This window comes from Orcinus orca, chromosome 17 (genome assembly GCF_937001465.1).
Source record: "Orcinus orca chromosome 17, mOrcOrc1.1, whole genome shotgun sequence".
NCBI classification, from domain to species: Eukaryota; Metazoa; Chordata; class Mammalia; order Artiodactyla; family Delphinidae; genus Orcinus; species Orcinus orca.
In genome coordinates, this window is record NC_064575.1 from 77,133,586 (window position 1) to 77,160,022 (window position 26,437).

General features: G+C 42.7%; 1 protein-coding gene across 10 annotated transcripts in view; it reads right to left on the reverse strand.

The window, feature by feature from the left end:
- ASAP1 (ArfGAP with SH3 domain, ankyrin repeat and PH domain 1) overlaps positions 1 to 26,437 on the reverse strand; it is a 340,108-nt gene that overhangs the window by 141,799 nt on the left and 171,872 nt on the right. For all 10 annotated transcript variants that reach the window (XR_007472790.1, XM_049700766.1, XM_049700768.1 and 7 more), the window contains one exon: positions 8,497 to 8,569. Coding sequence is in view for 9 of the 10 variants with exons in the window: in XM_049700766.1 (XP_049556723.1) it covers positions 8,497 to 8,569 (73 nt within the window). In the remaining variant the exon portion in view is untranslated. The remainder of the gene's footprint in view (positions 1 to 8,496; positions 8,570 to 26,437) is intronic.

Below are 26,437 nucleotides of genomic sequence, written 5' to 3' on the forward strand. Positions count from 1 at the left end.
ATTAATGAGGGTGTGCAGCAGGCATGTTCAGCCTATGTAAGAGAATATATATATATATTTTTTTTTTTTTTGCGGTACGCGGGCCTCTCACTGCTGTGGCCTCTCCCGTTGCGGAGCACAGGCTCCGGACGCGCAGGCTCAGTGGCCATGGCTCACGGGCCCAGCCGCTCCGCGGCACGTGGGATCTTCCCGGACCGGGGCATGAACCCGTGTCCCCTGCATCGGCAGGCGGACTCTCAACCACTGCGCCACCAGGGAAGCCAGAGAATATATTATTTTAAGGGCACTGTTGTTCATGTATAAATCATGCTAATTACAAAGGACATAGTAATAGGAGTGAGCTTGGAGAAATACTTTCAGGGTCATCCTAAATTCCAGCTCTAGTTTGTATCTGAAGTAATAAAACTGCTCCTTTTCTAACTGGCCCATCTGGCACTTTCATGCGACAGGATTACTGCTTGTTTCACTCGTCTGTCTCTCTTCACATGTGAGGTACTCCAGAGCGGTGTGCCCACAAGCCTTGCGCCCCACTGTATCCTCAGTGCCCCATGCCGGGTCCGCACTCACCTCTGACAGTTAATAATCCGGCAATTCTGGCTCAGCAGCTTTGGGATCATGAAGAACTAAGTTTCAAAACTTGTAGCTACTGACGAGCTGTAATTTAAGTAATTTAAGCCAGGTTTAAACTTAAGCTTACTAGCTGTGTCAGTTAATTTAAACCAGGTTCCTTCACCCCTAAATTGGGGATGATAATGTCTTCCATGCAGGACTGTGGAGATGATTAAGTGACAACAGGCACCTGGCATAGAGTAGGCACTCAACAAATGGTGGCTATAATTTATTACTTCTATCAAAATTGGACCATTAAGGTACAGAAACATGTTTTTTATAGTCACCTTTAACAGACTATTTTTGCTTTAAAAAAACCCCAAACTACTGGTTGTGGAATGAGTGCTCCCAATTTCATTTAAAATGAGTTACTTTCTCATGAAGCATGCTCCCATAAATTGCAAGCAAACATTATAAAATATTAATTCATTTTAAAAGTGAGAACACTCATTCCAGACCGGCAAAACGGAGGAAGTGCATACATACGCGCACACACACACCCCAGACAGCCTCTGATTTCAAGTCACAGAGTGTTTGAGCCTTGAATACAAAAACTGTCAATTCCCAAAGAGCCTGGAGTTATAAGATTATTCTGGAAAGAGACTTCAATTTTCTAAAGGCAGTTGAAAAAATCCCTCTGGATTTTTGAGGAGTAATACTCTCTCCTGGATAAGTATACCCCCTTTTGGAAAAGCGTCCTTCCTTGACCATTCTGAAGGAACCCATCAGTTTGATTTGTTTTCATCTCTTAAGAAGTAATGATGGATCCACAAGAATGCAAAATGCCTTGAAGGCCCAAAGTAATTTGTTTAGACTTTGCTTAAATCACTACAACCACCACCAAAAGTATTTACAGTATTTCTATCTAAAGCCTTCTACTTCTTAGGGCTTAGATTTATTTATTTATTTACTTACTTATTTATAACAAGCTCACTTTAATTCAAAAAATTTTTTTAAAAAAGATCAGATTTTCATCCACAAACTTGGAAAACAGCAAAAAGGAGAAAATTTTCTAAACACAGACTATGTTCTCTGTATACCTCTTGACATTCTTTCCATTAAAGTTCTAATCTATTTTATCTCTATTCATCCTTGTTAAGAAAACTTTTCTCCCCACTGAAAACCACAGGATTAAAAATACCATTACAACTAAGACTCTAAACTTAATTACCAACTCTACTTAGAATTCACTTCACACTATACCTTTAAATTTGAAAAAATGTTAACTAAAAAAGTAGCTGAAGTGAAATTACTTGGATGCAAAAACATTCCCTTCCTGTATACTGATGAATTTAGCACTTTACCTTTAAAATCTTAGATTTCATCATACACAATGAGCTATTTCTTAAAATAAATTATCAAAATGAAAATTTGGGGTGAACATCACACTTCAATTTTGCTTTAAATAACACAAATGTTCTTGTAAAACCACTCACTACGTAATTCTAACTGAAAATGAAAGGGGAATAAAAGAGAAGGCAGTGAGAAAGCCAAGGGCTTCCTTTCCTGACGTGAAAAGGTTATGGAACCATTTATGACAATCCAGCTGTATTTCAGAAATATCATATACTTGTAATCAAATTACATACCACTGTCATTTTTGTATTCGCTAAAATTAAAGGATTTAAGAATCCAAGCTTTCAGACTAACAATGTTACAGAGATTTCTAATGGGCACCATGTGTCACTAATAAGCTAAAATGTATTCCAAATATATCTTGGCATAAATTTTAAGGAAGCCACATATAGTAATAAATTACACATTTTGATTTGTGCAAAAAAATTTATTATTTTTTCAATCATAGAAAAAGCCCCAGTAGCAGGAATATCCTGGGTCTTTACTGCCAAGGAAACGTGTACGTGTGTGTGTGTTTAGATAATAATAGTATATCTGTTCAAAAACATTAATGAATTCAACTCAACTAAGTCATTTGATAGAAGAACAAATTTGGTACCCCCATGCTTACAATGAACCACATGACTCTTCCATTTTACAGATGTATAGGGTGTATCGCTTTCTTTTTCAACAGCACTGAGATGCAGTAAGCTCTTTTTTCTCTAGAGACACACACTGACCTACACTGGACCCACCACATGCATACACATGCCCCTGCGAGCAGGGGCAGAAATCCTATGACTGCCAGTCCTACCTCTACTGTTCTGACCTCAGGTCTCACTCAAAGACGGAGAGCAAGATGCCAGCTAGGGCTGCAGTCACCTGAAGGTTTGGGGCTAGCAGATGCTCTTTAGTGGTGGTTTTGGGTGGAAGATCTCTCTCCACAGGGCTGCTTGAGTGTCCTCACAACATGGTGGCTGGCTTCCTCCAAAACAAATGAAGGGGTTGGGGGGACCTAGGTGGAAGCCATCTCTTTTATGAACTGGCCTTGGAAATCACACGGCATCACTGCTATTACACTCTCTTCATTAGAGGAGAGTTGTAAGTCTGGCATACATTCAAGGCAAAGAGAATTAGGCTCCCTCTTTTGAAAGAAAAAGTCCCAAAGAATTGCAACATACTTTAAAACCTCTACGATGTTCAAGAAACTACTAGCTGTTTTAAACATATATCAGGGGGAGAGACGAGGAAGGAGGGAAGGAACACATTCACCAAGAAGAACTTTCTAAATGACAATATATTTCACAGTTTAATATTGTTAAGACTTCGAAACTTAGAAACAACACAGGAAAACTGAATGGCTTGGAAAATTTCCCCATGATCCAAGTAGCTCAGAGAATTCAGTTTTTTTCTGTTTTTTAAAATCTCCTCATACACAGTGGGGACAAGTAAGAGAAAGAGACAAATTCCCAAAGCCATTTCAAACTAAAGGGCTTGAAGGGAGATAATTTGTTTTTCCAATAAAATTTCTCTTATTATATCATTTACTAATTAATACTGACAAAGCTTATGTGCAAAAATAATAAATACATTTTAAGAGTAAGACCTTTCACCATTCTCCACCATCTTTCAAATCATTCTGGGGAGGTGGGTGGTTGGTATTCTCAAACTAGAAATATAGAAATGCTTCTTAAATTTCTAAAGCACATCAGACGGGTTTTGTGTCATAAGCACTGTGAGAAAACAAGAAAATTATGAAAACACACTGGGAAACAGATACCAGGGTTCAGCCTCTTGTGGCTTCTTTGGAAGAGGCCAAAAAGCCCTTGGACGGGAATGACCTGGATTCCACTGAGCATGTGTCATGGAAAGATCTGCAACATCACTGTTTTACTCATCTTGCTATTTTTTAAGAATTAAATATCACAGTGCTGCCCACACCGGCTGATCAAAAACCTGGGTATACTGCAATCATTGGTGACTGCAGAAACCCTATCAGGCCCCAGCAGTCGCTGAGATCTGAGTTTACCCCCACACTTCCAGGGCACAGGAGTGATACCTGCTATTGTGGCCCCTATCTGGGAACCACAAAGTCATCCCACGGATTACACTGCTGGGAGGGTACCTGTGATGGATTCATTCATGAATATTCATGACTAGTGAATATTTAACAGCCATTGACAGAAAGCTTCCTGGGGACCCATCCAGCTGATAGGCGGCAATTCATTCCATGCTTGTTGAGCCCTGGCCAAGTGTCAGGTAGAAGACACGTCCACAGCCGCAAACAGCAAAGTTGGAGTCAGCTAGGCTCTCCTTCCATTCCTTGCTAGCTGCGCATCCTGGACAACATAGTCTGGCTCTTTATGCTTCGGCTTCATCATCTATAAACTGGAGATAATGGTAGACTTACCTCAAAGGCTTGATGGGCTTATCTTAGTACAGCATGAACACCCAATGAATGTCATGTCCTCCAGAGACATTCCCCTTAGTACGCTCCTCAAACTACATCAGATTTCTTCTTTGTACCTGGCAAGCTTTCCTCCGTAGTACTTGCCCGTTTCTAACTCTAGCTACTTTCCAGCTCTCTCTCCCACAGGACTGTAAAATTATCATAAAGGCAGAGATTCTGTCCGATTTGTCTAATATACCCAACACCCAGAACAGTAGCATGTAATAGGTGCTCAATAAATATTTGCTAAGCTAAAAAACTAGGTTGGCAAATTCACAAAATAATACAAAGATGAACCGGCCCTCATCAAGGAGTTCCCAGGCCACTGATGCAGTCCTCAACTCTAGCTGCATTTAGAGTCACCTGGGGAGTAATACTCTTGTAATCCCACTACTGGACCCTACTCTGGAGCTACTCTTGGAGTGTGAGGGCTCGGGGAATCCTTGTTTTTGTATTCTAAGAGCTCTTCAGGTGATTTTATTTCATTACTTTATTTTTAGGTTGCATGGCGCAGGTTGTGGGATCTTAGTTCCCCGACCAGGGACTGAACCTGCGCCCTTGGCAGTGAAAGTGTGGAGTCTACCCACTGGACCACCAGGAAATTCCCTCTTCAGATGATTTTAATGAAAAGCCAGGATTGAGACTCACGGGTCTAATGCACGAGAGACAGGCTAACAATTACACTACGGGCTGTGTGCGCTACAGCCACAGAACTTCCTGTGATGACGGAGACACCCTGTGTCTGCACCCCCCAGTGCTGTAGCCACAGTCACACATGACCACCGAGGACTCAGAATGTGGCTACTGAGATGCAGGGCCTGAACTTTACATTTTATTTTAATTAATTTAAATTAAAAAAGCCATGTGTGACTGGCTAGTGCAGACCTAGGGCAAAGTACACACAACAACCCTGAATCCAGGTTTCAAAGGGGAAACCTTTGGGGGGGGATTCAAAGCTCAGTCAGCTGCGGTCCCCCCAACCACAGGAGAGTAGCATCTGGGAGAGGAAATGGCAGCCAAACTCTGCACTCACCCCCCCCCCCCGTCAACTCTCCACCTTACATACACACAGGGACAACCTCTCCCCACTGCCACGTCCAGGACAGCTGGGACCAAGGAAATGCTTTAAAGAAGCACATCCCCAAGTACAAGAGCCTTTGTGTGAGCTGCTGAATGACGTGGTCATTGAGGCCAAGGCAAGAAATGTGTCTTGAGTAAGGACACTTGGGAAAGAAAGTCACATGGAGCCCCGAGCAGAGTAAATGTGGCAGCGCCTCACAGCTGTAAACCAGAAGTCTCCCTCTGTGACTCACAGGCAGAAACCATACCGTCATGGAGAACTGACATTTACTCCTTAGGCAGATAATGGCTCATTAAGCTCTATAAAATCAGACTGGTCCAACATTATTTGCAGAAAGACTGAATTAATATAGAGAAAGCACCCATGCTATTGACCTACCTGCCATTTTTTCTCATCTACTATGTGTTAAGCATGTACTGCGTGGCAGGCAGTGTGTCAGGGGCCTTAAATAGTCCCTCATTTTGTCCATACGATACCCTGTAAATTAGATATTATTTTCTCATTTTATGGTGAGGCAATTTAAGACTCATGGAAGTCATTATTTACTTATTTACTTACTTACTTACTTACTTATTTAGTTATTTATTTTGGCTGCACCAGGTCTTAGTTGCAGCACGCGGGATCTTCGTTGCATGCAGCATGAGGACTTCTTCCTCGACCTGGGATCGAACCTGGGCCCCCTGCATTGGGAGTGTGGGGTCTTACGCACTGGACCACCAGGGACCACCAGGGAAGTCCAAGACTCATGGAAGTTAAATAATTTACTTTAACAAGGAGTGACAAAGCTAGGATTTAAACTTAGATCTATGCTACACCTACGTTCCTTTTTTATAAAGTCTGTCCAGTATTCTATTATATAGATACACTACTGTTTATTTAACAAATCTCCGTTTTCTGTTTTACCAAATCACAGTCAATGCTTCAGTGAACCTACTTGTACATAAAGCATAACACACACACATACATACAGAGAAGTACGTAAATCCTAAGCGTAGCATTTGATGAATTATCAAAAAATAGACTTACCTATGTAACACCCTCCAAATTAAGAAACAGAACGATACCAGCACCTCAGAAGCCCCCTGTGTCATCTTCCAGTTATTTAACCCACTCACGTCCCCTGTTAAGGGCTACCACCTCATCGGAGTTCATTAGAAGGAAGCTAAGACATAGGTTGTAAGTTAGGTGTATAATCTAGGCCAAGACTTAAAGCACCGTTTGGTCACTACATAACCAGACAAATATCATTTACCTACCTTGATTAGAAGTTAGTGTTTTATTGGATATAAAGAAATTAGAGACACGTCTCCAGGAACCAGGGTACAAAATGTGTTAACTAGGATTACAGAGTGCCCTAAGCCTGGGGCTTTAATGAAGACAAGAGACAACTGATTCCCAGCTCTGACAAGAGGAGGAGGACCAGGAAATACCCTATGATTTTATCACAGGAGTGAGTATAAATGTAAATAAAATATAAAACATATTAATGTACTGCATTTACTGAACTGCCATGGGTGGTAAAACGTTTACAGATATTAGCGACTTAAATCCCTTCAACAACCCTGGAATCTCACGATCCCCGTTTTACTTTTTATTTATTTATTTATTTTAACATCTTTATTGGAGTATAATTGCTTTACAATGGTGTGTTAGTTTCTGCTTTATAACAAAAGTATCCCCATATCTCCTCCCTCTTGCGTCTCCCCCCCACCCTCCCTATCCCACCCCTCTAGGTGGTCACAAAGCACCGAGCTGGTCTCCTTGTGCTATGCAGCCGCTTCCCACTAGCTATCTACCTTACGTTTGGTAGTGTGTATATGTCCATGCCACTCTCTCACTTTGTCACGGCTTACCCTTTCCCCTCCCCGTATCCTCAAGTCCATTCTCTAGTAGGTCTGAATAAAGATTCCCATCTTACCCCTAGGTTCTTCATGACCTTTTTTTTTTTCTTAGATTCCATATATATGTGTTAGCATACGGTATTTGTTTTTCTCTTTCTGACTTACTTCACTCTGTATGACAGACTCTAGGTCCATCCACCTCACTACAAATAACTCAATTTCATTTCTTTTTATGGCTGAGTAATATCCGATCCCCGTTTTAGAGAGAAGATGGAGGTTCAAAAAAGTGAAGTAACCAGCTCAAGGTCACGCTGCTGGTTAGAGGGAGAGAAAGGGTGCAAACCCACAAGCATACAACCTCAGAGCATGCCCTTTCCATTGTACCCCACTGCCTTCCCTTCCCAGGTGTTCTGTTACAGACAACTGATCTCTTAGAGACCCGGCCTCTGGGAAAGCGAGCTGGTATTGCAGTACCAATAACAAAAGATGTGAGTCAGAGACCTTGAAACTCATTTTATGTTTGCAGGCCTCTCCCTCCCTGGGGCGCTGGAACCTACCATTTCTTGTGGTTACCTACTGTTTATCTTAATTCGGTTTATTTCTTCTTATCCACTGACAACATACTTTTCTCTCCAAGACGACAAAGTCTCTGACCAAAGCTAAAACATTTGGTGACACAGGTTACCTGGCCTGCCCTGAGCCAGATGCAAAGACTCGAGTTGGCAGGTCTGTCTAGGTCTCTCCCTTTAGCCTCATCCTCATGTGTCCCCTAACTTTCACCCCACGCCTGTCACCAATACGGATTTTCAAATGTGTACAGGTACACTTCCGATGGAAAAGATCCTCATGTGTTTAACTGAGGCCACCTAAATACAGTCAGACCAACCACACAAAGAGAATTTGACATATGTCACTTGTGGCAAAATTACCTATAACTCTACTGAAGTTTTTCACTGTGTAATAAAACCCACTGCAACTAATGTTTTTCCTTCTTTTTACTTGGGAAGCAGTAACAGGTTTGGACTGACAGGAGAGACAGAAAAAAAGAGAAAAACTGGATTTCTTTGACTTACTTGTTTTTCCTTTTGTATCAAGTCTTCCAGAAACTTAGCATCTAACAAATAACAAAAAACTGCAGACAATACACGTAATTGGTGTTATCTGTGTTAGTAAGTACTTACCTTGACCGGAATTATATATTGCTTTTACAGACTTCTTAACTTTCTGTAAGGCTGTTCTATCTTGGTCTAGAGCCTAGAAGAGAAAAATGGGGGGGGAAAAGATGTTGGAAAACTTGGTAAGTTAAAAAAAAAAAAGGAACTAAAGAAAAAGAAAATCTCATTCATAACTGCATTTGTTGTGCTGAGCACTGCAGCAACAGCGAACTGGTATATTTATCAACAATGAACCCCTTCAGAGACACGAAGTGCGCCCAGGATTTGAGTAGTTATATTTTGGGGATAAATACGGTCATTCCACAAGCTCAACATTGGGTGAAATGGATAAGCTGGTAGTCAGTCGGTAACCGTGCTAAGCTACGCACAGGAAAGAAAATATAAGATACCTAAGATCTGATTCTTTCACTCGGAGAGTTTACAACCTGGGAAGGGAGAAAGGCCAACATATGACATGGATGACACCTTCCCAGGGAACAAAACACATCTTATCACCTAATGGTAATTTCAGCCAGAAAGAAAGCATTTAAGGGAGTGTGATAAGCAAGAGTGACCCCGAAGAGCTTCTCAAGCTTTTAAACTTGAGGATTCCTTTTAGTTAAAAAAAAAAAATTTTTTTAATGACATAATGCCGCGTGTATTTAAAACATTCTGTTTATTAAAAAAGCACAACATGAGAAATGCTACCATGATGCAGGTAATGCTTGTACATGACTTCTTAGGTGATGAATCAACACATCTCCAGTGATCTACAAGGCAGGGGTGAGGGGGCTGTTTCTGGGGGACTGTCACTCCTGATTCTTGACCCAGGTGCTGGATACACAACTGGGTTTCGTTTGTGAAAATCCATCAAACCACACACTTAGGATATGTACCCTTTTGTATGTGTGTATTACACTTCAAAAACAAGTCAATGTAGACATACTCATCGCACGCTGACCTAACTTCTTAGAATAAATTCAAGCCCCTCTCTGCTTTCCCAAGGTCTACGGTCCATTCACAGTCTGGGAACCCCTGGAGGGTGGGTCAAGATTTGGAGGGCAGGAGCAATAGCAGCAATAAAAATAAACTTGTATAATAAAGTTTAAAAACATTCAATGTGCACTCACAGCCTTTACATCATCTAAACCTCAAGACTTCAGGTGAGCGAATGGAAGCCCACGGAGGGTAAGTACTTGCTCTCTGCAGGGTACGGGGGGAGCTGCAGGGGGCAAGGTGATGGCAGCAGGCATCTGTTATTCCCCTTCTGCAAAATGGGCTTTCCTGCCACTCTAAACATGGGGTTCACTGGGTGCTGCCCCTTTCCTTTGGCTCCTGCTCTCTGAGCACCCATGACTGGCCAGGTGAGCAGGGCCCATGCTGGGCTCAGTCCTGCCTAGGATTTCTGAGCTTGGGAACCGGGATCATAACATGCAGCCCCTTTCCGATGATGCGAGCCTGGGGGCCACCAGGGGTTCTGTTTCTAGCTGTGTGGAAGAATCTGGCCAGACAGGATGATGTTAACAGAGACGAAGCACCAGAAACAAGAGGTGGAAGGGGTGCTGGTGGCAACTGAGTCCTTGCTCCCAGCTGTCCCCAAGTCTATATCACTGCCAACCTTCCTGTAGACTGAGTACGTACGTGAGACAATAAATTCCTTTTGTCAGAAGCTAGTTGAAGTTGGGATTCTATCACTTGCAACCACAAGTCCTAAGTGACACAAGAACTAAAGTTTACTGAGCACTTACTACACCAGGCATAAGCTTGTAGAGAAGATGTACCAAATAGATATCTTATCTCTTTGAGTTACATCTTTACGAAAATCCTGTGAAGTAGCATCTATATTTTTCAGCTAAGGAAATGTGATAGGCCTTCAATAAATATCTGTAGGAAAGGAGGGAGGGAGGGAGGGAAATATTTACTAACTTGCTCAAAGTCACAAAGCCAGAAAGTGCTAAAATCACATTTTACACTAATGTCTCCCGAATCCCAAATCTAATGGGATGCTGGGATAAAAACCAGCGTTTTGCAGACTGTGGGTTAACGCTATTTCTACCTTGCCCATCACTCACTTTCCACTTCCACAACTTTTTTCACAGCCACGTCCTATCTGCACTTCTTTTTAATTAACATTTTTCTTTAAATTCATTTCACATCTTTTAAATAAATTTAAATACACTCTAAAGAGCTGGCTCACTCAACATTAATAGAAGATACCCTAAAAATGACTATGTGCCTCTACATAAAATGCTCGTCTGTTCACTACCTCAAATCACCTCATCTAATGCCAGTGATACTGCATATCACATTTAAGGACACAATGTTTTATGACACAGCTCCAGAGGAAGAGACAAAGTTTGAGTAATTTCAAAGATCTGAGGTCTGTACATCAGAGGACAGAAGGAAGATAACTAACATTTTAATAAATGCTTAGTCATAAAGGTGCTGAGATCTACATAGATTATTTCACTTAATTCTTACAAAAACCCTATGAAATAAGTACTATTACTGGATTCATTTTATAGATGAGGAAACAGAGGCTTAGAAAGTGTAACCTGCCCAGGTGACAGAGTAGGAATTTGAACCCAGTTCTTCACAGTAAAACTCCACCTCCAAATCACTACCCAGTTCTGTATTCCAATGGTATCTGTGAAGAACTGAAACTAAAAGCAGTCTCATCTTAAGAAGGCAATATCCACGAGTTTTCAGAGGCAAATCTGTGTTAAGAAACTACAAGACATTTAGGTTGCTAGGAGACTGGGAGGGAAAGACAGTAATGCAAATAAGTGCAAATAGGCACTCATTTTAAGAGATGGGATTCAAAGGGTTTATCCTTTGCTGAACCGCTTTTGTGGTAAGGATATTTTTAAAAAATAATTCTAGTAACAGCCACCATTTATTTTTTATATACATATTTCTGCCATCTTTTTTTCTGATGAAAACCCCTGGGCTTTAGGGAAGTGAAACAACCTGCCAGTTGTCACACATCAGGTAAGAGAAGAACCAGCTTATGCTTTTCCAAACAAGCCACCTAAAAATCCATCGCAGAAGGCACGCTCATGTTTCTCCTAGATCTTACGATTTTTTAATAATTTTCGAGAAAGGAAAAAGGATCTCCTTCTGGAAGAAAATAACCTATCAGCTCAGCTTTGGGGAGTGATGACCACTGAAGGATGATTCCACTACTGGTAGAGAAATTAATGAGTGGGCTTTAATGTCCACGCACATTTAGCGTTAACGACTCCAAATGAGCAAAGGGCTGGAAAAGATTTCAGCCGTAACATTTTATGAGACCAGTTATCTGCTTCCTTTTTGCAGGAGGGAAAGTCTCAGAAATATATGTTGAATTTTTACCAACCTGTCTATAGAACTAATAGGATGTAAGGTTCAGGTACTTACTTCTAAAGGTTATTAATGACATCCACATTAGACAGCTACAGCCACCATTATGTCCGTGTGACACTTCTCTTTTTACACTCTACTATTTGGCCATGGGCAAAAAGCAGCTGAGTAAAAAGCAGTTTTAAGAACTCTGTGTTTAAGAGAGCCAGGGAACACTGTCCTTCAATCAAACAACGCTCCCTCCAGAAAGAACATGTCTAAATAGGCTACAGAGCGCCATTCTCTCGACAGCCAGACAAGCAACACCTGCAGTGACATCTTTTGAAATGTCCTATATGTGAAACTACACAAAGCTAAGAGAAAAGTGGCGGATGCATGGGCTACAAAATTATCCTACCTCTCAACCCGTTAAAAGTTGTTAAAATATGTGCCTGCGTTTCTAAGCATGCATCTGAAGGTGAACAACTCAAAAGCGGATGCGTTTGTGAGAGGAGAGACGGAGGGGAAGGAGGATGAATGAACCACGACAGGAGAATATGCTCATCTCTAACAGTCGAACACCTCCCCCACCTAGAACTTTGCAACACGGCAACTCCCCCTTCTCTGCATTACTAAAGAGCAGGGCCGTTAATCTAGAAAAGCACTTCCTATCTTTATATGGAGACACATTACTTTTGTTTCATGCACAGTCCTAACAAGCTTGGGCGTCTGAATACACAGAGAAGACACAGGGTACTGCAAATTAGAGAGAGATTGCTGGAGAAACCGCACCAACAGAAGCTGGCCACCAGAGGATTCAGAAAGATTATACAAACCGGACATAAGAATGCAAAAACTCCTTAAGAATCAGAAGCCGTTCAGGGTAGGACGTGGAACCTTTCGTCCCACTCCAGGCCGAGCAGCATCCCTGGGTCACAGCGGAGTGCAAACAACACATGTTCTCAGAGATGCACATGCATCCAGCCACGCCTGTGTCAAGCACAGGGCATCTGCACTAGCTGATCCCTCTGCCTGGAACGCTCGTCCCTAACCTCTTCAGATGATAGGCTCTTTCTTCTTACCCAGGCCTCAGAATAAAAGCCCCTTCCTCCGAAAGGCCTTTTATGGTCAACCTAAAGCAGCACACCCTCCTGCTTCCCAGTCACTCTCTCATATACCTCACACTAGATATCCCAGAGCACTACACACCCCGAGATGATCCTGTTCATGACCTGTTTACCATAATGGTATTTATCTCCCTCCACTGGAAGAATGAAAGCTCTATGGAGACAGGGGCCCTGCAGAACCTGTTCATGGCTGAATTCCCGTTCCCAGTGCTTGGCAGATGGCAGATGTTCAAAAAACGTTTATGAAATGAAGTAACAAACGATGAAGAAATGAATTCTCAGTATTCTCAGCTCCCCAAATAGGAAAGGATGCAATGCAAGCCTTGTCTTGCAGATGGCTGAATAAAGTCCTGAAGTCAGAAACCACGGCCCTCCGTAATTCCTCCCCTGATTGTGCTGAACAGCCAAAGTTTAAACGTATGTGTTAAATAAATGTGTGTGTGACACATGTATGAGGCATATGACCACACAGTACCACGAGTAATGGTTTAACAAGACAGACAGAACTTACACATTTTAAGTTAGTTTTGTACCTTAGTTATTCTGGCAACTTCCTTAAAAAAATTTTATTAGAATATAGTACACCTACGTTAAATGAGCAGTGGCAATACGGCTGTTAATATTCAGATTTTCTATTTCAGAATTACTTTCTAAGGCTAGGCACCTTCTTTTCAATATACTCAAATGGGAAAAATGTGTCTTATTTTAGGTAGATGTGATTTTTGAAAATAAGCACGAGTCTTTGGCGCTAAATCTTATGAGTATACCTACAGAGAAAGGAAACAGTGGATAACAATAAAAGAATAGCATAGAATTTCTTACAGACATGGCCGGGTAGACACCTCCCACCTTCCAGGGATGCTGAGCATTAAGTAGATTATGCACCTGGATGTGGCTGGCACAAAGCCTCGCACAGAGCAGGTGCTCAAAACCTGCCAGCATCATTACCCTCGCCTCTGAAGGCGCTTCCAACACAGAGATTCCTGAAACATTCGGAGCGGTGACAGCAAAGCATCTCTGAACCAAGCGCTCCTACGAGCAAAGTGATTTCTTCGATGAAAAGAATTTTTACTTACTTGGGGGAGAAAAAGGAGTGCTTCCATTTTTATTATTTTAATAGTCATATTCAGAGAGGTAATTTCAAAAATGCACTTCAACAGAAGCATTTGTCCCATAATCACCACAAAGCGAATGCTCTTCCTCTGTGTAATTCCTGTAATAGGGCAGCCAAGGGAAGACTACATTGGCCTAATTCGGGTTCACAGCCTGACTGCTTCAGCCTCCAGCTTGTTGAGCAATCCCTCTACCTTTCCGAGAGGAGAGCGATGCCTAATTAACATTCTCATAAACTCGCTGAGGACGAAACAGCGATACAAGCTCTCGAGCGGCCTGACAGCCAAATCAATACGTTAGTTACCCATCACAAGACCCACACTAGAATCTATGTGTATGACTGTGACGGGGATCAGGTTACGAGCCCAGAGAGTGACCCTAGGGGTAACGAAGGGCACTGTGAATAAAGGAGCCAGAAGGGAGAGTGACCTTGCTATTTCCTCAAAAAAGAGGAGGGTTCAGGCAGTCCATGCAAGTGAGTTTCTGTTCTGAGGATCAAACTTGGGTTTTTATAACATTTGCTCACTTATTCATCCATTATCTGTGCCTGGCACGTAGTGGACCCTACTCTGGGCCAGGCACTGGCCTAAGTGTGAAAATCCATACTGCATGTGCCTTTGCTTCCCCAGCTGCGTGTCCCCCACTTCTACCTGCTACAGCAAAACGACAACAACAAAACCCTTCACTGGGATCCGTGGGAAGCCTGGTACTGCTTTTGGTAAGATTGATGAAGGAAGTTGTTCAAAAAATATTAATCCTTGCTACCCTGGGGTTTTTAGCCACACTTCCCAAATCATTCCACTCTTTACCTTGTATTTTAGGGGTTTAGTACCTGTGTCTCTTCCCCTACTCAGTCAACCAAAAGTTCTCCAAGGATAATACGTTTGTTTCTTTCTTCACACAGAAGATGCTAAGTAAGAACTGAATGAACACACACCCACACGCGCGCGCGCGCGCGCACACACACACACACACACACGGAAGGATGAACAAGAATCCACTGTTCTTAGAATAAAACCCAGGTCCTCATTACTGCCAGCCAGGCCCTATGTGATCCAGCCCTCTGACCTCTGTTGCCACACTCTCCACTCCTCATATCTAAGCCACAGCCGCAGTCTTTCTGCACCCACAAGCTGGCATCCGCCTGAGAGCTTCTGCAACTGCTAACGTTTCTGCTGAAATCCTCTTCTCAAAACTCTTCCCCAGATCTAGAGGGGCCTGGCCTGCTGTGTGTGCTCTTTCTCTCTCTCTCTCTCTCTCTTTTCCAGCGTTCAGCTCAAATGCTGGAAGCACAGCCCCTATTCATCTGAGGAATGGAAGTATGGGGCACTGAGAAGCATCCTGTGTGTAAGCTCTACAACGTCAGCAGCAGCACAGAATACCTGCAAGCAGGAAGCAGGACATGGCAACAGCAGCTCGTATGAAAGGAAGAAGCAAAGAGGTTATTGTTTGTTAGTTTCAAGATTAACAGTTGAAACAGCAAGGGGAAATGATCAACCTAAAATAAAATCTGATTTGCATAATGCAACCAAAAAATGGAAAGTTGACAGGTCATCCACAGAAACAGGTTTTAAGCTCTTTATCTGTGCTATTTTAGACTATTAAAAGTGTCCTTAAGATTCAGATTCTTCCTATATTCTCTGATATCAATCAGAAGCTTTCAATGTCCTCTACTCTACCTGTAGCTCCCCCTGTAGCTCCCTGTAGCTGAATGGCTGCATGAGGGGGAATTTGACCCACAGGCAGCAAAGATCTGCAGGTGCTAACTACTCAGGGTTTGGGCCCCACTTGGTAAGTCACTTCACAGTTCAGATCTGCAGCAAAGATTCAATGTACCACTTTCAGCAATACTTCCTGAATGATTCTAAGGACCTATTCCATGCAAGAAACCACCACCAACCTACCAACTTTCCAAGCCAAAGAAAAGATACTGCATAAAACTGTGACTCATAAAAGTCCCCTTCCCTGTGTAGGCATAAGTTACCCCTTAGATGTGTACACATCTTGAGAGCATGGACGATGCTAGGCCCAGAGTGGTGGCTCAATAAATGCGAGTCAAATGAATCTGCCTCTATGTTGAAGGCATCTAGAATTAAAGGTGTAAAGGACAGCACTGGAACTCACAGAATGCTGTTTATTTCTCATGAATTATTTATTTTCAACGCTTAAGCGTTCCCTACAATCCCTCACTGCCATATTCAAGACTTTTTGCTAAACCATTCCGATTCTTGCACTGATGTCGGGACGAGCAGTGTGGACCGGGCAAGTGGAACGGGCCGGTCCCCTTTAAGACCCTTAAAGCCAAACCGGCCATCACAAAGCACAGCCACCTCACACATTTTGTAACCAAGCCCAGTCTTGCTTCTCTCTGTGAAGCTCCATCGCTAACGGCTAGAGTCCTTGCTGGTCCCACACGGTCTGGCACTGCTCCTACAGGGGCCCCCCAGTCCCACGGGGTCACTGACATCCCAGCATTCAACCACCCCTTGTTAGCCTTTGCCTCTGCTGTGCATCCCGGCCCTGGAAGCAGCAGGGCCTGGCCATGGAGCCAGGCGCCACGTCGAGAAGTGGACGCCTCTGTTAAGAGCTCGGGCCGAGGCCAGGGAGACCTTGTATCACTTCTTACTGGCTCCATGGGACCTGCTCAAGTGAGCCATCCTGTGACACCCATGCCCTCCTCACCAGATACCGGCACAGACAGTGTTCCCTTCTCTCCTCCTTCCCCTCTAACTGTCCTTAGAGCCGTATACTGGCCCATTCTCACCTCCCTTTGCCCTCACATTGATGATGATGGGAGGAGGATAAAAATAACAGAAACGTGTTTCATACAGATTACCTTATTTAATCCTCGCAGTGACCTATAAGGATGTTACTGTTACCCGTATCTTACAGAGAAGGAGACTGAAGCTCAGGGTCGCCCTGGATCCTGCAGCTGGTCAGAGACAGAGCCAAGACTCAAGCCCAGGTCTTCCTGACCCTCAACCTGGTATTCGTAAGCATCGCGCTCACCAACCTGCCGACCTGACACAGTGGGGTGCAGAGGATGGAGGCACCTTTAAAAGACAAAATCAGCCAAGGATTCGCTAATCAGGCCATGAGACAAACAACTTCAAAAACAACTTCCCTTCCCGATCTAGGGGTTCTCTGTGAGGAAGCCCAAGAGCAACTGAAATCAGCACTTTGCTTGAGGACCCAAAGCTGCGCTTTAAGGAGGGGAGGGGACAAAAGCCAAGTGGGAGGAGGTCATCCTGCAGCTCGCAGGGGCTGTGCCACCTGAACTGCCCACCAGCCACTGCACGTGGGTCCATCTGCTAACCAACCCCTGTGCTCGGCGTGGCAGCAGTGAGTCAAATCCACAGAGAGGGGCTCCACTCGGCTTCAGTTGCACCCGGGGAACTGCAGCGCAGTCTTCATGGACTTCACGGAGAGCCAGACTGGACGCTGGGTGTGATTCTCCCTCACACTGATGGCTGGCATGTGCAGCCCCACTCGGAAAACAGGTGTAAGGTCAGTAACTAATCACAACAGCACATGGAGACGCACAGGCTCGTGAAAGCTTCTAGGTGCGCCTTAAAACATCAGTGACTGAAGATCACCACTGAGGGTGACTGGTAGGAAAACCCTCGAGAAGAACTGGTGGGCTTCTCCTTGGGGTCAGCCAAGCAAACAGGAGCTCACTTTAAAAAGAGGGACAGCTTCTCCACTGGGTACTTCTAAGCCGGCTGTGGTCCACAGAGAGGCCACTTTCGTCCCTGCTGAGCAATGTGAGAGTCACAGAGAGGAACATCCAGAGACGGGGCACATCCATCCACAGATACGCGCTCCTCCACAGGCCAAGGTCCACACTAGATGTGGGGCCGCTGGGCAAAGACTGGACAGTTCTCTTCCTCAAGGGGGGAAAGACAGGAAACAACGCGGTGCACACCAACGTTTCTGAAAGGAGAGGCTTGGTGTTCAGAGGCACCAGGGAGGTCAGGGGGCCAAAGCCCGTGGCCACATGGAGGATAAAGTGACAGATCGCGCAGGGATCAGAGGCCACGGAAAGGCGTCTGGGTTTTATTCTGAAGGCAAAGGTTAGTCAAAGACGAGGCCGCTGGGGTTTTACAAGAACGAGGCCATTTCTCCTGAACTTCAGAAAAACGACTCCGGCTGATGTGCTGCGAACGGAAGCAAGAGCCAATCAGCTGCATATTTCACAAGCAGAACTTCTCTTAAGTCTTTCCGCTGTGGCTCAACCCACTTCTTCCTCTAGGATCACACCCCATATTTAAGGCTTCCTCCAAAAACCTCCTCCCCCCTGCACACCCACTCAGTACCTGGGCGGATGGCAGCAAGACACTCAGCTGGACCCGAGAGGCCAGGAAACCCTGCCAACCCCACCTCTGCAGCAGTTCTTAAACCCATCCCCAGGGCTCCTGCCTGACTTCAGGACTGGATCATGCCCCAGGAAGACGGAGGAGCCCTTCTAAACTATGAATCTGACTGCGTCACTCTCGTGCGCTAAGCCCTAGAGACTCAGAGAGCCTCACCTGACTGCTTCCGCAGACTCCCTTCTGCAGCATGCCAACCTGCGTCTCTCCTACCTTTCACTCTACATTCCTGGTAGTCCAGATACATGGTGTCCAAACATACTAAGCGCCTGTCTGGCCTCTGTGACTCTGGAGATGCCAATTCCAACAGCTACAATTCTCTCCTTTCTCAAAAATACTTCTGCCTCTTGCCTTTTCTTCACCGTCTTAACCATCTTACAAACGCATGCTCAGCCTTTAAGACTGAGTCTGTCATCTCTGTTAAACCTTCCCCTTCCCTCTGAGAAAGAATCACTCTTCACCCTGTAGTGCTGTGAGAGCACTTATCATAATGACTTTTTCCCTTACATTTCTATCTCCAACAAAAGGTAGCTATTAATCCTTCAAGAGACTACATATGTACTCACTTCATTTCCCCAGCTGTACAGCCAGCTTCCCAGCCCTGCCCCAGGACTGCACGTGTGTGACCGGGAGACCCAGTTGTTCACAGTGCACAGGCAGGACCCCACGCAGGATCCGGGTCACCTGGCAGCTAACTCTGACTCCTACCCCTCAGACCTCTCAGGTTCCCAGCTTTCTGACCTGTAAATTTGGAAGACTGGACCAACATGCAGCTTCTTCTAGCTCTAATTTTTCTGAAAACCAACTATTTTCAAGTACTAGGGACCATATATCCTACTGCTTTAACTGCCTTAACATATTAGATTTTGTTTTTTTGTGTTTTTTTTTGTGGTACGCAGGCCTCTCACTGTTGTGGCCTCTCCCGTTGCGGAGCACAGGCTCCGGACGAGCAGGCTCAGCGGCCATGGCTCACGGGCCCAGCCGCTCCGCGGCATGTGGGATCTTCCCGGACCGGGGCACGAACCTGTGTCCCCTGCATCAGCAGGCGGACTCTCAACCACTGCACCACCAGGGAAGCCCTAGATTTTGTTTTAAAGAAAAGACACCTTAATTTTTTTAAAGTAACATGATTGGTATCAACAGCAACTGATGCTGGCAAGGACCTTACATTTAAGATCTCTCTGCAATTAAAAGGATAAACCATGGCTTTGGTCTCAGATTCTAATTCCAGGTCATTTCTGTGTCCCTTTTTTGCATCCTCTGTCTTCCAAGAAATGTTTTGCAAAGTTCATCTTGAATGTTGCATTCAAAGACTTTATCAATCACGTAAAACAAGCATTACTAATGCCTTTTTAAAGATGAAGAAAATGAGTCAGACCAAGTATCCAGGGCCAAAAACCTAGGAAATGACAAAACCAGGCTTTTCACCCTGGAAAGTCTAACTCCAAAGTCTGTGTTCTTTCTGCCACATTCGAATAAAAGACATGCTTTATTCCACTGCTTATTATGCTTATTATGCTTAAGTATACCGCACACTAAGCTTTCTATAGGTGGCTCAACTGCCCAGCTCCTGAGGATAGAAGTTCTAATGGAAGACAAGCCATAAGCCACTGGTGACGTCCCCAGTTCAGTAGAGTTTAGAACTCCTGTGTACTCTCCAACACAAACCTCAGACCTGCCGACTGCAGATCTGGCCATCGTTAAGTAATGGTTCTTACAAAGAAAGACAGGCCTAATCTGACAGAAAACATCAAGAAACTCCAGCTCCACACATGCGTGAAGGTGATTACTAAAAGCGAAGGAACGTTTCTCGTGAAAAGAACAACAAAATGGATTCAAGCGGCGTTTCCCCATACTGCAATCTGCAGAAAACTGTTTCTAAGACGCTGGCTGGGAAGTATTCTGGGGAAAAAAGAGGCCATGACAAATTTGGAAAACACCATATGCTAACTATACCTTTCTTTTGGATACCCAAGGCACACTAGAATATCAAAGACTGGGATATTTTAAAGAAACATGTTTAACTTTATGACCCAGCAATTCTCCATGAAAATAACTGAAAGAATTGATTAAAATCAGGATTTCTTCTTGGCACACCTATGGAACAATATTTGTTGGGACATCAATGTAGAAAACTCCATATTTTAAAAAAGTCTAACAAAGTTAAGCCTCAAAAAATGCACTATGTATATCAGTTGAGAGGTCTAACGATGTCCTCATGTCAACAAGACATACTATCAGGAAAGAGCCAAGACAGAAACCAAGATAAAACCAAAAAACAAAACAACAACAAAACAAGATAAAAGGACTAAGAGGGGAAAATAATCACAACAACGAGAAGAGGAAGAAAAGTTGACGTCTGTAGGACATTATTAGTATGTGGAATTCTTATTTCGCTACTATCATGATCCAGAAGACTGAGGACAAAAGACATTAACAGAGAAACTGAAAACTGTAATAAACCTATGCAAAGAATTTCAATCACACCGATAATTTTTAAATTCCAAGTAAAACAATACTGACGTGTCTTTTTGTCCTTATAGAGATGTTAAAAAAATAGAAAAGGTAATAAAAACAATGAATGGATAGGCTACAGAGAAACAGTCCCAGCTGATACACAGGACAAACTGCATTCCGAGTCATGCTGCTCTTTCATCCGACACAGTAATCCTATTCCAGATAATTCCTATCAAACGACCACCACCCCCTCAAGGATAAATTTAAAGAAGATACTGTAAAACACGCCACCAGATTTTACAGTGCGAAAAGCAAGATATAACCTAAATCCAACAACAGGGAGATGGCCAAGTAAACTAGGAGACGGATAAGAGGGCTTATATGGGCACTCAAACGTATGTATGTAACAATCAGAAAGGATAAGGACAGCCATTTATTGAAGGTCTATTTTGTGAGATGTGCAAATACTATGAAATTCCATTATTTACAATGTAAAATTACAGATATTATAAAGATGTGAATTATCTAGAAATGTAAAGCTTAGAAAGGTTCACAGAGATGTTTTAAAAGCTGTTGCTACCTCAGACTGCTATGATTAGGAACTTTTTTTCTTCTAAAATAATTTCCTTATGCAATATTATACGGTTGATGTAGTACTTAAGTTTTTTTTAAAGCCGTTTAACAGTGTCTTATAATACATGCTTTTCCCTCAGCAACTGCAAGAGATCCAACAAGATGCTTTCCTCGAAAATGAGGGAGAAATAGTACACATTCTCAGTAATTTCCTTGCTGCCTTGCAAACTGTACATTTAAAAAATTAGTAGAATATTGCGTTTCAAGAGCTCCTGTCTGGGGCCAGAAAGAAAACTGTAATCACAGCAATTACCTCGTGAACCTCTAATTTCTGCTGTAGTTCTAAAGTTCGGAGGAGCATACCCACCCACAAGCACCATGGCTCTTTCATCTTGAAGCAATTTCAGCTCCGTTCTTAGGAAAATAATAATTATAGGTACAACAAGGTATTTAAAGACCAAAAAAATAGTCATGAAAGCACCATTTTCCATGTTATAACATAATGAGAGTTTCTTAAAAGAATTAAAACCTAGACCGGAAAGGAGTCATGTCTTTGCAGGACCCTGAGAATTTATCAGGAACCTACCTCATAACAAAACAGTTTTCACTGGTGAACGGATTAGAAACTACGGAGCTACCTAGCCTTTTGAATTCCTACCAGTTCTGAGGTTCTATAATGTCCTAGTAAACCATGTGTCCATGTCTTGACCCAATGATTCAAAATACGCTGCTGATGATTTAGAGTCATTCAGACTTCATCACACAATTTTATCTAAAGTGGAGAATCACATAACTGCTGACTAGATGCTGGGAAAACATGGTGGTTAAGAGCATAGAATGTGGAGCCAGACGGCCTGGAGTCAAAGTCTAGCTCCACTACTTACTAACTGTATGACCTGGGCCGGGTACTTAATCCAGCTGTGCCTCAGTTTCCCCACCAGTGATCCATCTCACAGAGTTCCATGGATTAAGTAAGGTAACCACACAGATGAAATACTCAGAACGGTGCTTGGATCAGAGGCAGCACTCAACAGATGTTAGCTAGAATCTGCAAGTGCAGGTACTTGGATTTACTTTTTCTAAGGTTCCTAAGAGGTATACAGTTAGCAAGAATAATTTTTATTGATACATGGCTGGTGGTGCTACTATAGAAGGAAAAGAAAACGGAGAGGCAGAGGCAAAACCTTCCACTCAGACCAGTTCTTCAGATCAATGATCTCTCTACAATGCACACAGGAGAGTCCACTGTGATGTGGGAAAAAAACAAACAGAACTCCTGTTTGTACTGTTTTATGTTAAATAATTATACAATATTGGTACAGAAGAGTATGTATAGATATATATACAAGTATATGCATATGGAATGCATGCTTTAAAAGATTTTACAAATGAGATGCACAGAAGCTTGGAAACCACTGCTCTGTTAATGAACATTAGGATTTTACTTCTCTTAAGTATGAACTGTGGGAAATGTGGAGTTAAGACAACAGTGCGGCCCAGGGGCTGTCTGCTGTCTGCATATACAGAGAAGATGACAGCACTGTCCAATGTTTAAAAGGACGTTGCCAGAAATGCCAATGGGTTTTTCTCGAGTAGCAGCAACCAATCTAATAATGTTAACTTAGAACACGGAAGGGCGTCAAAATTTCAAAATAAAAGAAAATTCCCTTATATATATTTTTTGTCACTTTTACTTTTTTGCGCCTGATTTTTCCAATTGCCCAAATATTATCACAATCTTTCCTTTCTGAGGAAATGAAGGCTCAGAGAGACTAGGTGAATTTTTCTAAGCCCACTTGGGTAATAAATGTGGTCTCAAAACTCAAGTCTCCCAAATCAGAATTTAATTTAAAAAAATTATTCTGTTCACAGGTGTTCTGTAATTTTGAAGATACTACACTGCTAAAAGCACATGAAAGTGGGTATTTCTCCCTAATCTTCTGCTTCCTACCACAAGGCACTTAGGAAACATGCTTTACTGGCCAAAAGAAAAACTTCAGAAAATTTTGTTTTTAACGTAACACAGGGCAAATGGAAAATACAAATTCTAAACTTCACCCATAATTCCACAACTCGAAAACACTATTTTCTTTTTTCTTGACTTGCCATCTTTGCTCGTGTTACGTGATCTCTATGTAACTAATCAATGTTACATGCGATCTGTATTCTGCTTTTTCACTTAATTTTATACTGCAAACACGTGTGCTTATTCTGCCCGCATGAGCACGGCCATTACTACTGCAGCATTCCATCACTCTGGTATGTCATCTGTCTCCTATACATTTCTCTTACTGAAAGCTAACTTAATGGCTAGTTTTTTCACTTTCGTAAATAAAATATTTAAGACCTACTTTGCAGCATGGCTGTCAAATAATCAAGTTGCTTTTAATAAGGATAATTTTAAGTTGTACATGTTTTTAAACATGCTTATGAAATACCAGCAGATATCTTTTAATATATAATTCACATGCCCCCAAGTAACAACACTAACAGAAGGTCTTTAAGGTTTTTGACTTCTAAAATGCTGTCACATACCAGAAATGTCACAAAGATCTAACTAATCCTCTTGCAAATTACTGTTGAGTGCGATTTAGGAGAGTGGTTAACTCAAAGTTGTAGGCATCTTAAAAGGATGCATCGGCTAATGTGGAACACTCCTCATTCTAACCCCCCTCCCAGAGCCGTCCCTTACAGGCACCCTTTCAAATAAAGCTCTCTCAGCACAGCCAATTCACACAGATGTCTTATTATCTGGAGAATGCTCACAGACCCCAGGACCTACTGATTCAATATTACTTGAGGAAAACAAGGATGAGGTACCAGAGTTTGCTCTGCAGCACAAATGATTATCATGCTCCACTGGGTGCTGTTTCCATAAAGATAAATCTTCCTGTTTACAGGAGCTGAAGAAATTTTCCATAAATCAAACCTCTGAAATTAAACCTTATTCCCTCAAAGATGCACATATTAACATTTCAGAAATGCTCTCCTCAACAGGCATCAAGTTTTGTTGTTGCTTTATCAGAAAGAGTTCTTTTGTAACGTAAATGACACCCTCCTACATTCAGACAGAGCTCGCTTGAAATGGGGCTGCATCTACAGAGTATTTGGAAAGCAACTTCAATCTCCACTCTATGAATTCATTCGTTTGACAATTATCTGGTGGGAACAATATCCCAGAGTCAAGGAATACAGAGATGGTCCCTGACCTCAGGGATCGTGACGGATTACTCCAATCACGTTTATTAGGTAGCTAGATACAAAATGTTTTTAAACATCAATGCTCCTCTATAGTATGACATCTGGGGTAAGTATGCCAAGACAAAAATGTATCAATATTTACCTAGAAGCGAAGCATGTAGTAAATTTTAGAAAATGATTAAGAAAAAAATATAGCATGAAGCCAGGAACGATAAAGAAAATTCAGTCTCACTGATAAATACATATAAAAGCTTTTATTAAATTACATTTTGTGGATTGAGTTATACTGCAAAGGGAGGGGACAAATTCCCTTTGAGTGGTTCTTTAATACACTGCTGGGAGTAAAATTAAAGGGACACACTAATGGTTTAAGAAGTGGTTTCCATTTCGAATACCAACATTAAAAAAAAAGAAGAAACTGGAGTACAAAAGCTCTAAGAAAGCCATCAGCTTATAATCAATAATTTTATAAAAACTAAGTTAGGTGTTTTCCAAGTGTCCATACTGACTGTTCAGTAAAGTAACATGTTCAATGGCCATTTCTTGGGGAGCCTGAGTGAGCCCAGTGCAGTTACTATAACGCACACCCTCAAGGAAAGCTTCCCCTCACTTTAAATGCATTCTGGCTGCTACATGACGCTTAGTAGAATGTTGAGTGACGTTTTACTATCTAGATACCCCAGAGATCCTCCAAATGACTCCACTTCTCAAAAGTGAACACACAGTGCCCTCATTATCCAATGACAAGGCCCACTATGAACTCACGAGTGGTCCAACCCAGTCCCCGTCAAACCACAATAATTAAGTCCAACTCGGCTAATGTTTCATCACACAGCCCGACTTTGAAGGAGTGTTTCATTCCATGAGCTTTCCTCTGATGGCTGAAGTTGAAAACGCACAAGGTTTTAGAACTTTCACATATTCAGAATATCCTGAAATCTGAGAACTATTCACTTAGATCAGCATTTCCCCAAAGCTATGCCCAACTAGTCCAATTAATGCTGTGAGAAAAGGGGGATCCACAGTCAGTAAGTTTGGCAAATGCTCCACACCACACCCCCTTCTGAAGATTCACAGAGCATTAATCTATGAAAAGCCCATGAGATGCCTGTTTCTTTAACTTTGTTTAACACAGTATTCCCCAAACTTATTGGCCTCAAAAGCACACTTCAAGCCTCTATCCTTTTTCACAAGTACCCACTAACATCTCAGAGCTAGTTCTCTACATAATACACCTTGGGTAACACAGACTTGGATCATAATATTCCAGAAAACCTGTTATAATTTATATCACAGAAAGCAAATAGGTGGCTCACAGTCTATATTCAACTTGCAAATTATCTTCTGTAAATTTTTGAATTAACTTCCAAACATTTTTAAAACTTGGGAGATGTGAAATAAAAACTCCAAAGTCCAACTTTCCCTATAAAATGCCTTGGTTGAGCTGAACGCACCTTCTCCCAGGAATGACCATCAGCAGGGCCTCAAGAGGACGGCCAGTCTAGGGTCTCCAGCTGCCACGGAACCACCAGGTCTGTGCTGGTCACCCAGGCCCGGCCCCACTGTCACAAGGGCTCCTATGAATTCTACCCATGTTCTGGGCAATGGCTCCACGATGGAAGATGTCAGGGCATGTTGGGATGCTGGAGGAGAAAGTCACTGTCGATCTGCCCATCTCTCCAGTCTATCTCCTCTGTGAAGGTTTGCCAAGGACAATCTCTGTTTACACCCACTGCCCTGGCATAATGAATAAGAGAGCAGCCTCACTCTTGCCCCGTTTTGGATAGGTTATACAGTCACTGTAGC